We start from the raw sequence: 18,124 nt of genomic DNA, 5'->3' as shown, positions 1-18,124 counted from the left end.
TGTCTTTATGTGATTTTGGGAAAAATGGTGCAGACAGCTGCCTCAGACTTTGTCACATACAGTCACATATTTTCTATGCTGAGATTTGTTTGATTCTCTGTCTGACTCTGTATCTCTGCCTGTGCTCCAGCTGCTCCGCTCTCAGCCAAGCACCGGACCTCCAGGGCAACCTTGTCTCTCTCCCCGCCCTGCCTAGCCCAGCAGGGGAGGGAAGCTCGCTCCCCTGCGTGTGCTCAAACCCCCCCCACACACACACACCTGGCCCCTTACCCCCACTCATTCATCTCACACAGCCCCCAAGTTTTATCTCCCCTTCATCTCCACCGACTTTTCCTTCCTCCTCACTCTCTCTACCATCAGCTGTTTCCGGAGATGACGAACACGATGAGTATTTTCTGCTCAAACCTTTTCAATCCCAAGGTTTTCACGGCGTGAGTTTTCCCACCAAGTGCCTCTGTTTGCCTTTGGATTGTCTGTTTATGTCATTGATTGATGTTTCTGTGTCTTTTCCCTCAGCTGTTTTGCTTTGCTGTGTTCAGTGTTGCTACTGTTCACCCTGATTGGTTTTCTGGATCATGACAATGCCGCCAATGATTGTGAAGTTGCTCGTGACACGTGGTGATGATGATGATGATGATGATGATGATGATGATGATGATGATGATGATGATGATGATGATGATGATGATGATGATGATGATGATGATGATGATGATGATGATGATGATGATGATGATGATGATGATGATGATGATGATGATGAGCTGTTTGTTTTCTCTCCTCTGTCAGCGTGTGTATGGTTGATTGATGCCCTAATTTATCAGCTCACAGCTTGTTGTTACCTCACATTGAGAGACTTTACTTTTCAGCCAGTTTCACCACTGACAGGAACAAAAATAGTAATGCCGCTCTACTCGTCTCCTTTCTTCAGTGCCGAGCGACTCAGTTCGAAACCTGACAGCTCAGATCTTCAGCTCCACGGTCATCATCGTCAGCTGGGACCCGCCCACGGAGCCCAATGGCCGACCTTACTACCTGCTCACCTTACAGGAGGCCGGCATCCCCACAGATGTTCCCAACCACGGTGCTCCAGCTGTCAACAAGACCATCAAGCACACCACCACTGACAATGTCTTCCTCTTCACCAAACTCAGGAAGTATTTCCCTTATGTGCTCACTGTTACCCCAGCAACCGGTGCTGGCCCCGCCTACAACCACACCAGCACAATGTACCTGAGGACAGATGACGACAGTGAGTCCATCTACACATTCACTTACGGATTATGGGTTGTATATTTATTGTGACTGATGTTTGTTTGTTTTTCGTCAGTCCCTAGTTCTGCTCCGTTGCTGGTCTCCACCAGGAACCTGTCGTCGTCCGCCATCGCTGTGGTGTGGCAGCGCCCTCTGGAGGCCAATGGGGAGATATCTGAGTACACCCTCACCCTGGTCGGCCCAGCGGGCTCCAACACAACACAAACCACCAACGCCTCGTTCATCCTCGACAACCTACTTCCATACACGGCGTACAACCTCACCATCACAGCGTTGACACGTAAAGGCTCGGGGCCCCAGCTGCTGCTGCAGCTACACACTGATGAAGGAGGTGAGTCTGGGCGCAGGATGAGAATTCAATGTGATGGTATCTGTGGAGGTTTATGGGTGTACTTTGCATCCTCTGACTTTTTGAGTCTTACTTTGTGCTTCAGGCCCCATGTCCCCTCCCCGTAACCTGACTATATTCAACCACACGGACATCTCTGTGTGGCTGAGCTGGGAGCCGCCTTTGGAGCCCAATGGTGTGGTGATCCAGTACGGCTTCAGGACCCGAGACCTCATCACACACACCGTCACACACCAGGTATCGCTAATATGAATTTCGCTCACCTTAAGCAACTCCACAGTTATATAAACACACAAACTCACACACACACACACACACCCAAGAGAGACGCCATCCAACCGATGCTATAGCTCTAATTTCACACTCCAGATACCACTGAGCGGTAACGTTATACTTACACATGCACATATGTTTGCTGATAAAATAATACTTTATCCACTTCAGCAATAAGCGTTGGATGATTTAATCTCCTATGTGTCCTTTTTTATACCGTGTGTGTACAAATATAGAATTCCTCCGGTCCGTCAACCACAGAGTATCTTTCTGGCTTCAGGCCTCACAGCTCCTATGAGATCAGTGTGTACAGCTACACCAGAGTGGGCCATGGGAATCAGTTCAGCAGCCCCGTGACCTTCACCACTAACGAGTCAGGTAAAGTACACACCAGGGGCATAGTGCTTATGTAAGACACTACTCAAAGTTCCGTGATTGGAATTAAAGAAAGGATTTGGACAAGATATACTCAGGATCTGCCTCCTTCAGCAGTACTAGTGATATAATTCATTATGTATATTAAAAAAAGCATATTGATTGATAATTTTTCTTCTCCTCCTCTGTGTCTTTCCCTCTGTGTCTCTCTGTCCATCTCTAGTATCTGATGCTGTGGGGAACCTCTCTTGCTCGGGAGGGAGCTGGGATTCAATTCTGCTCTCATGGGAAGTTCCAGGCAACCCTAATGGACAGATAGTTTTTTATGAGATTTCAGTGGAGGTCGATGTTCAGTCGTACACACACCAGGCTCACTCACCAGAGTACACAGTGAGTGGGCTGTCCCCAGATCAGACGTACACACTCACCGTGGCAGCAGTCAACTCCGCAGGACCTGGAGACGCAGTAAACTGTACTGCCTCCACTCTATCTGAATCAGGTAGTCAATCTCAAGTGCCTTCATTATTTGTACATGGAGGAAAAGATGATTATCTGATCAAAGCATCTCATTTTGAATTCAGTGAATGGCTGATCTAATACGCAATGAATACTTGATTAATTCCTCTCTGTCCTTTCCAACAGTCCCAGCTGCCCCTCGCTCCCTCAATGTCTCTGATGTCACACCTACCAATGTGACACTTCACTGGGCTGCGCCGCTCTCCATACCGGGCCTGCTGATAGAGTACCACATCATTGCTCAGCTGCTTTCAACTGTTTGTGAACCAAACATCGTACCCACGGCACAGCCGCCCTCAGAGGACGAGCTGCCCTCAGACTGTGTGGACTCTCATGTCCTGGTGTCAGTAAATGGCAGCGAGGGGTTCTCCAGCATCACACTCCAGTCCCTCAATAAATACAGATACTACCGCTTCAAAGTGGCCGCTGTGACCAACGCGGGAGTTGGAGAGTACACACGCTGGAGTTATGCACGCACCCTCGCTGGAAGTAAGAACATCACAGTGATTGTACGACCTCTCTGTGTTGCCAGCGCAGAGTTGGCAGTGAGTCAGAAGCTGGGCCTCTGGCAGCTCCTCCACGAGATCTAAACAGCACAGTGGAGTAGCAGAGCTCTCACACTGACTTTGTGTATTATGGAGGAGTTTTCTTTCTTTGTGGGGAAAATTTGCAGCAAAGATCACTGTGTTCATGCCTTCCTGCCGACAGTAGCCAGTGGCGAGAGGTATTCTTTTCAAGTGTCCTATGTTTGAGAACATGTTATCTCAAGAATATCATGAGGGAATATCTTCAAGTTTTGTACAAACGTTCATTTGGCCTCAAAAGTGGTTTGATTTTAATGGTCAACGGTCAAGATCACTGACCATCTTTCTTAGCCTTGTGAATGTGTTTGTTTTAAGAACACAACTAGATAAGTCTTTAAAATATGGCAAAAATGTTCCCTGTGACTCACAGATGAATTGATTATAATTTGTTGGTCAAAGGTCAAGGTCATAGGGGCCTCACAAAACCCCCTTGGCCTCTTGAACATCTCAAATCGGTCTTTTGGGAATTTCTCCAAATTTGACCAGTTGTTGTGGTGGTTGGTGGAGGCATACAACTACTGTGGGGTCATTGTTGAATTCTTGTTTATTTCTGTTTTAGTTGATGAAGAACTGATATTTTTTAAACCATCTTTAATTTTTCGGTGTATGTTAAACTCTTATAATTTTAAACCATTTCATTAAGTAGAGTACAATTAGTCTTTGTGTTTTTCTCAGACCCTGATGTCCCTCCCCGTGACCTGAGAGTCACCGCATCTTCCAACAGCCTTCGCATTGCGTGGAGCGCTCCAGCTGTTCTCTCTGGGCCGACATCATATCTCGTTCAGGTCACCTCACCGTACAAACGCACTCAAACACACACACACACACACACAAATATTTATGTAACCAATGAAGTGTGAAGCTCATGTTCATGTTCTCAGAGGAGATGACAGTAGTTTGATGATGGTCAGAGTTTTTTTTATCTTATAATAAGTGTGAAATCTTGTGCTGTTACATCAGGTGGAAGGTCCTGGTTGGAACATGTCAACAGTCCGGGCTCCAGGAGAGTTGACGACTGTTGTTGTGACAAACTTGACGGCTTTCACTCGCTACTCTGTGACCGTCACTGCCTTCACTGGTCCACTGGCACTGGCTGCTAGCGATGGGAAAGCTGTTGGACCCACTGGATTTCAAACGTTGGAGGAGGGTAAATTCCTGCATCCGCTCCTTAATCCCTATCCGCACCAAAATTGTATAGGTTCTTCCAAGGGCCAAACCCCATCGCTCCACCAAGTTTGGTGAAAATCGGTTGCGTAGCTTTTGTGTAACCCTGCTCAGAATCAAACCGACAAAACACACAGGTCAAATAAACCACATTTTGGCACGTCACGTTAGCCTTAGAATAGTTTTTTGGCCTCTTGAATGTAATAAAATAACACAGACTTGAGGAATTCTTCAAATTTTTAAAAAAGATGAAGTGATTACATTTCAGTGGTCAAAGGTAAAGGTCAAAGTATATTAAGCTGCACTGGTTGGCGGAGGTATACAACCGTAGTTTGGTAATTCTAGTTATTAAAGAAAGTATTTGGGTTCTCGTTGGCCTGGGGCCTTCCAGACCTATAATATGATAGAGTGAACTGAAAAATGTTCTTGTTTTTGAAACAGTGTCCCCTGTTAGTCAGTTGCCGCATTCTCTTGCCAACCTCTCCATCCATCGACGAGCCTCTCTCCAAGTTTAAATTTAACTGCCAACTTCCTTTCCACTGCTGATACCCACCCACATGCTGCCACTGAGAGAGATATTATAGGAGCCACCTGTCCAACAACGGCCTACTTTTCAATCACACTTTATCGAGCTTTACCTAAACATCGTCTGGTGAGTTCAACCCAGCTGTCCAGCCCATATGTAGCTCACCTGGGTGGATTTAACTTCTGGTTGGCTTTGGTTCCTCAGAACGCCTCGTCGGATTCAGTGAAGTGGCTGCGTCCGTCTGCTTCTCTCCCTTGTGCAACCATCTGTTTGCCTTGCCAGAAATCACAGTCTGTTGTTGCGCTCTTGTTCTGTTAATTACCTCCAAACAATTGAGTCCATTTCGTTGATGGCTGTGGCGGAGTCATAACAGAAAGTAGACACAACGCATTTAAGATTCAACACAACACATGCACAGATTAGACAATCCAAAATGAGAGTCAACATTAGACACTGTGTAATGCACGCAAGTCAGAACCCAACGATCCAACATATCACTGCACAAAAACAAATAGGGACAGTAGCAGGTGAGATTCTCACATATTAATATTCTCCTCTTGTATCATTTCTACGACAGAGCCCAAAGACCCTCCCAAGAACGTGATTGTATCCGTCATCCCGGAGGAAGTGAACCGTGTGAAGTTGACCTTCACGCCCCCAGCAGAGCCCAATGGAAACATCACCGCCTACTTTGTGTACGTTTATGAAAAGGAGCGGCTGGTCAAGAACATCAGTCTCGATATCTTTCAGAGAGAAGACAACAACACGCTGGCGGCTGTCATCGAGGGCCTGAAGGGAGGACACAACTACACTATACAGGCGAGAAGGACACAGGACACACATGTTGCACACATGCACGTCTAGACACCTCTCATTGGTCACACACCCGGAGGTGTAACGCTTCCTTTTCTCCAAAGCCAAGTTTTCACTTGTCCACATTGTTCCTTCATTCGATTAAACATTGCTGTGCCTGTCGTCTTTTCTGCTGTTTTCTCTCTTTCTGTTTGTCTCCTCGTAGATTTCAGCCAGGAACGGGGCCGGCAGGAGTCCGCCCAGCCCACATGTCCAGATAACCACAGGAATCAAAGGTGCAGCTCTCTTTTTTTATCTCAACTAATACTGCAGCAGTGCAGCACAAGATGCTAGGCAGGGAATTACCATTTCACAGTGTTATTGCTCAAAATGACAGTTTCCAGTTGCTCGCATATTGTAAAATAAAACTCAGCAATATAGTCTGGACTGTGATGATGATGTAGAGGTGTAGTTTTAATGTGACTATTCAGAGCAGTGGCCTGTTTGTCACGTTTTATATGTAAAAGCAAAGGAAAAGAAAAACCTCTTCATACAAATACTGTATTCACACTGCGTATGTCTGTGTGTGTGTGTGTGTGTGTGTGTGTGTGTGTGTGTGTGTGTGTGTGTGTGTGTGTGTGTGTGTGTGCTCCTCTGTGATCACTCGTGCGTGCATTCCAGCCCCAGCCAAGCCAACCCTAAGACCCCAGGCAGTGCTGGGACACGGAGGGGTTGCCATAGTAACCCACAGGAGTATCACCATCCGCTTGCCTGCCTGTTTCTATAGTGACAACAATGGACCAATCACAAAAATTCAGGTCGTCGTGGCCGAGTCAGGGGGTATGACTCTTCAAAAACACTTTTATTCAAATACACTATGATCTGTGTTTAAGGCCTCAAGTGGAATCTTGTTTCGTGTCCTGGGCTCGCATATGACAAAATGTAAAGTAAATAGCTGAGGGGTTTGACGTCAGCAGAAATTTGACTCAGTTCCCCTGCGATTCCTCTCCCCCTCCCACTTCCATCCTGCCATAGTGAAGGACGTCCAGAACCTGACCAACTGGAAGAATGCATTTTTGGTTCGTCCCGGCCCCTACCTGACTGACAGGGGTTTCCCCAACCCGCAATGTTTATCGGGGGACGGGCTGTCACGCACGGGCGCACACTTCAGACGCAATCGCAGTGTGCCTGGAGACAGCCGGCCCCTGGAGAGGCACAATCACACTATTGCAGGAACCTACGTGATCGGGGAGAATGATGACTGTATGCGACTGAACAACACTGATAATTTCTGCAACGGGCCTCTGAAAGCCAACACGGTCTATGTGTGAGTACCATACCCTCGCACACACACACATACACACACACACACGCACACATTTTATTCGATAGTATAAAGCTGACTGTTATTTCATATTCACCAGGTTTAAGTTCAGAGCTACTAACATCAATGGCCAATACACAGACTCGGATTTCTCTGACCATGTCAAAACTACAGGTATTTATTTTCATATAACTCTATATTAGAGCATGAAAGCGTAACATGTGAAGTCTCCTCTGCTGTGTCATGTGACATTCTTCTCCTCTCCCTCTCTCCATAGCGGACGGGCTGTTGACGAGAGAAGAGCAGATCATTCTTGGGGTTCTGCTTTCCTTCTTCTTGGCCGTGTTACTCATCATCATCATCTGTGCCTCAGTCAAGTGAGAGGCCAACATTCATACACTCTTTGCGGTTACATGCACACGAGGATCCTGGTTATGAACAGGTTTTTGAAGCATGCTGTTTTTGTGTTTAAGCAGAGGGGTTAGCAAAATGAGGGACGGTTAATATTAGCTGTAGCTCTCATCTTTCAATCCTGGCAATAAGGTGGAGAAGCTAATAGACGTGAGCCAAAGTGGCCTCATTTTCAAAAAACACCTTTCAGGAATTAAAATTGCCAATAGACTGTAATGTTGTTACCATGGTAACGTTAATCATCACAGACTGGGATACTTGTATTTATCATGTTGATGGGATATGAATAACCAGATGCTCCATTTAAACACCATATTCCACATAAAGTCGATACCAGGATTAGCCTCATAACCGGGATACTAACCATTTAGTATTAATGCACAAAAAAAAGTATTGTAAGTAATTACTAATTCAACAGTGCCGAATACATCTGCGTTATTAATTTTGATCCTGATTATACCCTGTTAGTAACCACTTTGTTTCACGTGCTCATCATCAAATGTCAGAGTCCATCAGCGCAAGAAGGAGGGCGGGACTTATTCACCACGAGAGGCAGAAATCATAGAGACCAAGTGTAAACTCGACCAGCTGATCGCTGTGGCCGATCTGGAGCTGAAACAAGAGAAACTCAACCGGTGAGTCTGTGGGTTTAGTTTGAATCCAAAAGCATCAGTTTTCCTAGCACGCACACACAGACACACACAAACACACATGCACACACACACACACACAGTTTTTGCAGCTGAGGTTGTAGCGCACTACATGACTTCAGGCCTGATTTAGCGGATCCAGACAAGATTTTAGATCTAAGTCAACAAGACAAAAAACAATCTCTTTCCTGCAGCCAGCTTGATGTGCTCTCATGTCAGCACTAAATCTTCTCGTTGTGGAGTTTCTGCAGAAAATAGAGGCAGCAGCTCTTCGACATAGCACGGGATCATTGTGGCTTTATAGTTTACCTTCAGTTCTGTGCAGCCCAGGCTTGTCATCCTGTCTGCATCTCTCTAACCATCCACTGCTACAAATTCAGCATCTAGCTCTCCTTGTTTTTCATCCTTCTCTCACACAAACAACTGCACAGACACTTAAGGGCTGAAAGCAGCTTTTCCTTCTCGCAGTTTCACATCAGGAAACCCATTTAGTTTATGTGTCTCAAGATGACAGATGGTGAAGATGAGGTGAGAACAGGAAGGAAAAGCTTTTAATATGATTAGCACCAAGATGTAGCTATTTATGTTTTTATTACCCACTATAAATAGATGTCAGCCTTGAAACCACCAATAAGCACATAGAGCTCTCTGAACACCTTCCCCTCTCCTACATCTTCAGAATGCTGTCGCCCACACAACGACCACAATTAAAAAAAGGAACCAAAAATAGAGGGGTCAAGGTAGTAGTAAGTGTGGCTGTGTTCAAGAGGACTTAATTACAAACATAAAACCCATAAGATAGAGGATAGAGAAAAAAGCTCTCCGTCATGGCAGATAAAATGCCCCTTATCTCATATGTGTAAATGTAGCATAACCATCCTTTAGCAAATATTTGTGTGCCTTGTTTAACATATATAACAATATACGTTATAGTATTTTAAAAGTAAATGTTTGATTTAAATCCTACAGTCCACAGACACAGGTGTGACCATAGGTTAAGTGTGAGTTTGAATGGTTGTTTGTCTCTGGCCCTGCGGTGAACTGGTGACCTATCCAGTTGTTTACCCCACCTCTCGCCCAATGTTACATCTTTACATTACATTTTATTTAGCAGATGCTTTTATCCAAAGCGACTTACAATAAGTGTATTCAACCATGAGGGTACAAACCCAGAACAACAAGAATCAAGTAAGTACAATTTGCTTCAATTAAAAAGCTAAACTACAAAGTGCTATATGCAAGTGCCACATATAGTGCCATAGTGTGACTAAATATATATATATATATAGTGTTTTTTCATTTTTTTTATTCAAGGTATAGTTCGAAGAGATGTGTATTTAGTCTGCGGCGAAAGATATGTAGACTTTCTGTTGTCCTGATGTCAATGGGGAGCTAATTTCACCATATAGGAGCCAGGAGAGCAAAGAATCGTGATTATGTTGAGTGGTTAACTGGCAGTGAGGGAGCAGCAAGCCGATTGGCAGATGTAGAGTGGAGTGGACAGGCTGGGGCGTAAGGTTTGACCATGTCCAGGATGTAGGCTTGACCCGATCCATTCGAAGCACGCTACGCAAGTACTAGTGTTTTGAAATGGATGCAAGCAGCCACTGGTAACCAGTGAAGGGAGCAATGTCAGGCAGGATCGGCTCCAGTAACCACGAAGTTGGTAGTTCGATACCCGGCTCCTTCAGGCAACTGTCCATGGGCAGGACACTTAAGCCCAAATCGCTCCTGACACTGTGCTGACAGTGTGTGAATTGGTGGATGTAGATGATGATCTGAATAAATACAATCTATTTACCATTCTATTTATCCAGCATTCATCTCACATTTTTCATATGCAATGACTTGAAAGTCCTGAAAAAAGAGGAAGATCCTGAATATTACTTGCCATCCAGTCATGTGAGGTGTCACACGCATATTTAATATTGCAGGTTTCTGACAGTTACACTTCGTGCTCCTTCCGCAGTCATGGTAGTTCAAACTGGGGACACTCATCAGGACTGTGTCTCTCTTCCTTCTTGTCACCAGAATCTATTCCTGACTTGGACTCTGTGATCTATGTAAATGCCACCTTTTCTCAGCACAGTTTATATGAAAATAACACACTTTCCTTGACACTTATCACATGAATGGCGCAAATAACTTCCCTTTGTATGCACACTCATGCACTGACTCGCCTTGGCTTTATTTTTCTCTCACTGAGCACTCTTCTCCCTCCAGGTATTCTTCCTTCTTCTTTAGACGGAAGGAGATTTATGTCATCCAGTAAGTTGGGCTCTTGACCCTTGTGTGTTTCTGTGTGTGTGTGCCTCATTTTGCTGTGTATAGTGTCATGTTGGCATGTTGTACTCCACTTTTCACCCGTCCCTTAGTGTGTGTCAGCGTCATGCTTCCCATCAAAGCTCATCTCAAATCATCCATCTGTGTTTGTTGTGTCTTTGGTGGAGGGCGACAGTTCAATGAATCAGTGACGTCAGAGTTGGGCCAACAGCCTGCTCATTTTCCTGCCAAGAGCTGTAGAGCTGAGCTGAGCTTGACACTTCACTGCTTGAAACCCTTTTTAATTTGTTTACCCTCTCGCCGTCATGAAAATGCTTGGAAGGCTTAAGCTGTGTTATGTGGTACAAATGTTAAGCTTTATCGATAGCTGAGGCTCTGGGCAGCTACTAGTCTTGAGTAATGCAAATGAAACGCCATGCACAGGGGAATAACCACATGCTTCTTTTTTGAGTTTACTGATGTTCACATATTCCTTTAGAGCGAAACATCAAAGTTACTGTCAGTGTTTAATCAAAGTGGATTTAATTAAGATGGTTAATCCCCCACTGGTAAAGCATACAGTATCATCAACTATCTGCAAAGAGGATCATTTCATCAGCTGTAGACAGAAATACCTCAGTGTTGGCTGCGATTATTGAGATAATTTGTTTATTTTGGGCTGATGTTTTTCGCTGTCTATTTTCATCCAGGCTTCTCAGCTACAGGAAATCACTCAAGTAAGTAACCTTGCATAAATAATGTGAATGTGCAAACAGCAGCTGCAGCACAGATCTGCATGTTCTCTACTACTCACTATTACAGACTGTGGCATCGTTTTTGTATCATATCTCTCTCTCTGTTTCACACATTCTCTGTATTTTTCTTCTATCCTCTGTCAGGCCCGTCAACAAAAAGTCTTTCCTGCAGCATGTCGAGGATCTGTGTGCCAATGACAACGCCAAGTTCCAGGAAGAGTTTGGTGTAAGTGTTTGTTAACAACCTTAGCCTGTGTTGCTTTAACATATAAGCATAAATATTATATATAACACCATGTTTCAGTCATTTGGAAATTGCCTGGAAACAAACAAAATGGAGGAAGGAAGGTCTTTCATAGTAGAAAAGGTTCATTAGATGAGCAGAATAAAGAAAAGTGATTGCAAACTAAACCAGTGTCAACTTTAGTTTTTTTTTCCCATCAGGTTGCTTAATTACAGACCCTGAAGCTCTCATACACTAAACCGTAATTTTGAAGTTAAAAAAAAGGTGCACATCAAGAGCACTATCGCACCAGTTTATGCTGAATTCTGCATGTCTGCAGAAGACAGTAAAGACGTTATGGATATTTAAAGAAGCTACAAACTTGAGCAGGATTTCTCCCGGTAGGCTACAGCCGATGGTCAGTCTAACAGGGACAGAGAGTCAATCTGTTTTTGTGTGTGAGAGAGATAGAGCTCTGCACACAGCTCTTCAATGAAGTAAAAGCTTACAATGTTTTTTTATGTTGTGTAAAAAAAAAATGTTGTCATTATAAAACTTTGGTGTATGCAAGGTATGCATCACCCCTCTGATGCTTTTCCTGTTTTTCCTGTTATCTTTCACCTCAATCCAAAATATCACTTCTCGCAGTTTTAAAAATGGGGTCCCTGACCTTCAACCTCCATGAGTGTGTTTATCTGAATACTGATATATGCACCTCTTGTCTCTGCAGGAGCTCCCAAAGCTGCTGCAGGACCTGGCCACCACAGATGCTGATCTGCCATGGAACAAATCCAAAAACCGCTTCCCTAACATCAAACCGTGTAAGCGGTCAGGCTGAAAATTACCTCCCAGGCTAATGATAAATACATCACATTTATTCATGTCTTGTGTTTTTGCTCCAAAATTAAAGTCAAGCAGATTTCACGCCTACTTGCACAGATGCAGATCACACATTTCAACCAAACTCGTTTTTTCTGTACCTTGTGTAGACAATAACAACCGAGTGAAGCTGCTGTCTGAACCGGGCACTGCAGGCTCGGACTACATCAACGCCAGCTTCGTCTCAGTGAGTACCAGCCGTTAAAAGCTTGGGACACTATTAGGTTATAATCATACACACATTTATTGCAAATAGAGGAATTATATTTGTTGTTCTGTGTTTTCAGGGCTACCTGTGTCCCAACGAGTTCATCGCGACCCAGGGTCCTCTGCCGGGCACAGTGGCCGACTTTTGGAGGATGATTTGGGAAACGGGGACCCGCACCATCGCCATGCTCACACAGTGTTACGAAAAAGGCAGAGTGCGTCATGGAAGATTTTACACTGTTATGAAACCATTAGCGTCAGAATTCAGAGTACAAGCTGGGCTCTGCTTATGAATCATTACTATTAGGAGGGTTAGATCTGCTGCTGAGATCTGACATGTGTTTTTGTGAATGTGTGTGTGTGTGTGTGTGTGTTTTTTATTTGTGTGTGTGTGGCATTTCAGATTCGGTGTCACAAGTACTGGCCTGAGGACAACAAGCCAATGTCAGTGTTTAGTGACATTCTCATTTCAAAAGTGTCAGAGGAAGTTCTGCCTGACTGGACTGTACGAACCCTGAAAGTAGAAAAGGTGACAAAAACACATTTACACATCCACACACACACACAAACAAATACACACACGCACACAGAAAACACATGCTGTACCTGTTGTGTTGTTTATCGCTTTTTAACAACATTGAAATACACATGTTGTGGCGACACAGACACAACTTCTCACCTCACTATTGTGTTGGGCTTATCATGGGATTTTCTGATTGCAAATTACAGTAATAGTTCATGTTAAGGTATTTTGAATGTAATATTATTGCAACATAAATACAGATGTAACCATTATCATGATGTAAACCATTTGATTTACATGATAATAAAGAAAACTCAGCCGTCCATATGAATTTTAACTTCCTGTCTCATAATTTTTCTGTAATAACTCCTCTGTGCAGCACGGACACTACATTATGGTTCGCCACTTCAACTACACGTCGTGGCCTGAGCACGGGGTCCCAGAGTCCTGCAGCACGCTCATCAAGTTTGTCAAAGCTGTCCGGGCCCACAGACACGAAAGCACCACCATCGCGGTTCACTGCAGGTACTGTGGCATGGGCGGCTGTGGTTCGATTCCCAATCTGGGACCTTGAATGAGTGATAATGATGTGTGACAGGAAAGTGTGGCGTAAAGAAGTGAATGGGACTTGCTCTGTAAAAAGCTTTGTTAAGCTCTATGTAAATGCAGTCCATTTACTCAGTGGTAACAAAATAACACTGCAAAAATTATTGTACTCCCGTTAAACATAAAGGGCACCAATTATACTTGTTCTGTCTGTGGTCACTGTAGTTGCCTTCATACTGTGCTTGACCCTCAGATGAGTCAAACAAGTGGGCCATTCAGGTGCAGTAGAGCCTCAGAGTATAATGTTAGGTTTTCCTCCCTCTCTTTCCTCAGTGCTGGTGTCGGGAGAACCGGTGTTTTTATTGCCTTAGACCATCTCATCCAGCACGTCAGAGATCACGACTTCGTGGATATCTACGGCCTGGTGGCCGAGCTGCGCAGGGAGAGGATGTGCATGGTGCAGAATCTGGTGAGACCTCGTCCATTTTATTCCTCTGTTTTCACTTCACGACTTGAGAGAATAAACAAAACACAAAAAGAACTGTATTTTGTCTCAAGTTGTTCCACTAAACCTCAGACTCATCAGAGACTCCAAATGGAACAACAGATGTAGTAGGAGTGTAGTTGTCCTACTTTCTGCTGCGTGTCCTGCTGTGATCCAGTCTCTGTGAGGAAATATTGAGAGAATTCTCCTTTCGACAAAGCAAATGATCTGGCAGCAGATTAAAAGCGTGTGCCGAGCAGGATTCCCCTTTTTGAAACAGCAGGAACCTGTCCTGAAATTACCTCCCTCACTTGTTTCTTACGGAAACCTCTGGAGTGGGTCTGCCGGGACCTTCTGCTTCTTCTCAGTGTTTTTTATTTTTTTATATCTTAGGTTTTTTTCTCCTAGTTTTATTACCACTTGGCGTTCTGTGAGTTTCTTTGCATTCACGTTTATGGCCGCAGAGTTTGAGCCTGCAAATCAAAAGCAGCCAGTGAGGACATGATTGTTTGAGACAGCAGCGTTCACCGTGTCAGATAGACCCCCATTAACTTTAATAACTCATTATTCATTTTTAGTGACACCAGTGCACAGTGCATATGCAGACAGCTTTAAATCACCTAACGATTGAAGCATATTATGTGAACTTCTTGTGTAGCCTAGAGCTTAGAAGTTATTCTAAATGTCAGATCTCTCCAACGTACGTCTTACTTCCAGTTTCCAATCAAAAACAAGGGATTACAATTATAACTTGAATTTCAGGTCTGTTCACTTGATAGATGAGTTGAATTCTGAGTTTAATAAAATCTGTCTTTTACTCTGATGGCTCCTGTTGCTTGACGTATCGACTTTAAAAAATCTTTCATTTCCATTTCCCTGGGTTACAGCCTGAACTGATACGAAGGAATAAATATTAGCAAGTTATACAAGCCAATGGACTCGCCTCAACTCAGCTTTAGCCGTCTATAGTACATTAGGCACAGGTCGTATCAGTACATTATTTTCAAGTTGTTAATTTTAGTAGGAAGTCAGCAGGAAGAGAAGGAGTCTACTGAGCGTGTTCAATGTGCCAAAACACACAAAACCCAGAGGAAGGATGAAAAACATTTTGGATCATTTGCGTCAGGAGCAACGCATCCTTGAATGAATGATGTGGCATCTTCACAAATATCCATCAATGACAAAATACATTATATTTTACATGTCTCAATGTAGTCCGACACTGAGTTTGCACATATTTTTGATTTGATTGCTACAACCTTGATTATATTTAAGTTCTCCACAATCAGAAAGTCCTGAGTTCTACTGAATTGTTAAAAATAGTATTGCTGTTATTATTCAAGGCCATTTATTTCAGTCAAGAGGCACTAGAGAGCTGATTAAAAAAAGCTGAAGTCGAACCAGGTTTTAACAATCCTTCAGTCCATCAGCTAATGTCTGATGTCCGAAGAGACTGGTGGCAACGGACACTATTTCGGGGCTTCTGTTGTAGACAGCAGATATCCAGATCAAGTCTTCTATTGGCTGTTCACATTTAAACATGTAGAAACTGTTACTAGAGATTCAGGTTTTTTTGTAAATATATGGTCAGAATCTGCCTCGGCCATCAGGACATCCTGAAAAGGAATATTATATTGATATGGATATTTGCTCAATGTGGAATTAATATAAGAAACATCAAAAAGAACAATATTTGTCATTTGCTGTCAGGCCCAGTACATCTTCCTGCACCAGTGTACGCTGGAACTTCTCAACAACAAAGGCAACAGCCAATCCATCTGGTTCGTCAGCTACTCTGCTCTGGAGAAGATGGACTCTCTGGAAGCAATGGAAGGTAAATACAACACTCAAAGTCTTAAAGTCTTACGAAACCCACTCCCTGCAGCACAGTGTTCACGCCACACGTTTGTCCTGGTCTTCAGGTGACGTTGAGCTGGAATGGGAAGAGACCACCATGTAAAGACAAACCGAGGGACACCTGCACCCGAGTGACAAGGGACCTGTGCACAGACCCTGGACAGGGCGGCCCGCACCACGTAAAGGAAGAGGAAGCAGGGAGGAACAGGACGTGAACGACACAGTCTGAACTGAACGGCCCTGTTGGTTGACTCCAGGCTTTGATGCTCCACTTCAACCCATTTCTCAGCTCAGGCCTCCCTTCTCTCCACCACTCGTCTACTTGTTTTCAAAGAGAGTGAGCGAGACAAAAGGGAGACGGTGAAACGGTGAGTTTCAGAAACGACAGCGATAAAGGAGAAGCGGCAGAGACAGAGCGCTCTATCCCGTCTGTAAGCCTACAGGTACTTTGCACAAATTGATTTCACTGTGTATTGTAAGTACTGTATTATGTTGATATCATCTATGTTTTTTGTAAGATAATTTATTCAAGCCAAAATGGTGTTTTTTTTCTCCAATCTCTTTGTAATTCTGCCTGTGTCCAGGTTTTTGTTCATTCTTTCTCAAGTGTGATTTGCAGAAATAAAGAAACTTGTATTTTTTCTGGCATTGATACTTCTTTTCTCATGTAGACTGTGTTGAATATGATATTCCAATTGTTACCATCTTGCCGGTTTTCTTATTCTTCCATGTTGGCAACAGCCAGTGGCCTGAGGCATTAGGTTTTTGGATTCTCTCTCCGTCCGTCCAACTACTGTGAACAAAATATCTCAAGGGCACCTTGAGGGAATTTCTCTAAATTTGGTACACACATTCACTTGGACTCAATGATGAACTGATTTGATTTTAGAGGTCAACGGTCAAGGTCACTGTGACCTTACAAAACCCATTTTAGCCTTTTAATTGTGTTATCTTAAGAACTGGCACAAATTCCAACTCAGACTTGTCTAATAACTCGTTAGATTTGGGTGGTACTCCGAGGCTTCCAAGACATGTTTCTGGCCTCTTTAACATAATATCTAAAGTTAAAGGGAATTAAAAAAGATTTATGTAGACAGAATCTGCACTGGTTGGCAGAGGCATACAAACACAGATCTGTATTTCCAGTTCTTTAGAAGAGAGAGTAGGATTTGAGTCGAAAATAAATACAATCACTGATCTGCAGACTCACTGCAACACAGGATTAGACATTCAACGCTTGCTTTCAGATTCAATACTGACCTCATTCTCTAATGAACGAGTTCAGACCTGCCCGGTGTGCAGGGAGGACACAGGAACACCGATGTCCAATGATTTCCCATAAGCTCCTTCATTCCACCGTCCTCCTTGCACACCTGTGCAGATTCATTCATTAGAGAGGCGGCAGAGCTACAGACGCCGTGGACACGATCCTGACGTCGAGAGCGGTCGAGCATCAACAGACGAGTCAGTCTGAGACAGAGAGTAAAAACTACTTTATTCTTTCATTCTCTTCAAACAGAAAAAATTTGAAATAATCCTTTAGTAAATGTGTTGATCTTTAAGAAATCTCCATTGTATTCTTCTTCTCTTTTTTTTTGAATATTGTGAGGGTGCAAAGATTAATGACAGTGCTCCACGGTAAGGATGCAGATTGGCACGTCTCCATGGCAACCACAGAGAAGCTTGGGGTTGGGGATAAGTGGGGGTCGGGCAGAAAGGAAGGGACGGAAGTAGAGCGAGTGAATAAAATGACATTAATCAACCCATCATGCCCTGACAATAATGACACAAACGAATAATCAAACTCTTCCCTCGCACTGTAAATGAAAAAAGCCAAACAAAAATAAAGACATCATGCTAATTAGAAGAAGTCAGTCAGAGTTTACAGTAAACAAAGTGGGGATGCTGACTTGCGAAATCAAGCAGTTTTTTCTAAAGTGAATCGAAGCTGGATTTGTTGTTGCTTTGGCAGCTATGTGCATGTATGTCAGTATATGTGTGTCTGGATGAGTGAGCATGTGTGTACTTGTACAGCATACAAACACTGTGCATGTGTGCGTGTGTGTCCGGTGGTTTACTGTACGTATTCACCAATACAGCATAGCCCTTTAAACACCTTAAACAGGTGACACAGCCATCTCTTAATAAT

The 18,124-nt window shown here is 43.7% G+C and overlaps 1 protein-coding gene across 1 annotated transcript in view; it reads left to right on the top strand.

Moving 5' to 3' along the window:
* Nucleotides 1-16,078, top strand: part of ptprq (protein tyrosine phosphatase receptor type Q) — a 38,918-nt gene extending 22,840 nt beyond the window's left edge. The window contains exons 39-64 of the mRNA XM_061077076.1: nucleotides 932-1,252; nucleotides 1,331-1,606; nucleotides 1,710-1,861; nucleotides 2,134-2,275; nucleotides 2,496-2,771; nucleotides 2,915-3,277; nucleotides 4,048-4,157; nucleotides 4,333-4,519; nucleotides 5,640-5,881; nucleotides 6,081-6,150; nucleotides 6,536-6,694; nucleotides 6,890-7,181; nucleotides 7,279-7,352; nucleotides 7,456-7,555; nucleotides 8,096-8,224; nucleotides 10,463-10,507; nucleotides 11,212-11,238; nucleotides 11,401-11,482; nucleotides 12,210-12,300; nucleotides 12,469-12,545; nucleotides 12,646-12,780; nucleotides 12,969-13,094; nucleotides 13,468-13,613; nucleotides 13,968-14,103; nucleotides 15,829-15,952; nucleotides 16,041-16,078. Of these exons, the coding sequence (XP_060933059.1) occupies nucleotides 932-1,252; nucleotides 1,331-1,606; nucleotides 1,710-1,861; nucleotides 2,134-2,275; nucleotides 2,496-2,771; nucleotides 2,915-3,277; nucleotides 4,048-4,157; nucleotides 4,333-4,519; nucleotides 5,640-5,881; nucleotides 6,081-6,150; nucleotides 6,536-6,694; nucleotides 6,890-7,181; nucleotides 7,279-7,352; nucleotides 7,456-7,555; nucleotides 8,096-8,224; nucleotides 10,463-10,507; nucleotides 11,212-11,238; nucleotides 11,401-11,482; nucleotides 12,210-12,300; nucleotides 12,469-12,545; nucleotides 12,646-12,780; nucleotides 12,969-13,094; nucleotides 13,468-13,613; nucleotides 13,968-14,103; nucleotides 15,829-15,952; nucleotides 16,041-16,078 (3,920 nt within the window). The remainder of the gene's footprint in view (nucleotides 1-931; nucleotides 1,253-1,330; nucleotides 1,607-1,709; nucleotides 1,862-2,133; nucleotides 2,276-2,495; nucleotides 2,772-2,914; nucleotides 3,278-4,047; nucleotides 4,158-4,332; nucleotides 4,520-5,639; nucleotides 5,882-6,080; nucleotides 6,151-6,535; nucleotides 6,695-6,889; nucleotides 7,182-7,278; nucleotides 7,353-7,455; nucleotides 7,556-8,095; nucleotides 8,225-10,462; nucleotides 10,508-11,211; nucleotides 11,239-11,400; nucleotides 11,483-12,209; nucleotides 12,301-12,468; nucleotides 12,546-12,645; nucleotides 12,781-12,968; nucleotides 13,095-13,467; nucleotides 13,614-13,967; nucleotides 14,104-15,828; nucleotides 15,953-16,040) is intronic.
* Nucleotides 16,079-18,124: the final 2,046 nt, after the last annotated feature.

This window comes from Limanda limanda, chromosome 8 (genome assembly GCF_963576545.1).
Source record: "Limanda limanda chromosome 8, fLimLim1.1, whole genome shotgun sequence".
In the NCBI taxonomy this organism is placed as follows: Eukaryota; Metazoa; Chordata; class Actinopteri; order Pleuronectiformes; family Pleuronectidae; genus Limanda; species Limanda limanda.
Note: the sequence above shows the minus strand (reverse complement) of the source record. Positions and strands in the feature narration are given on the sequence as shown.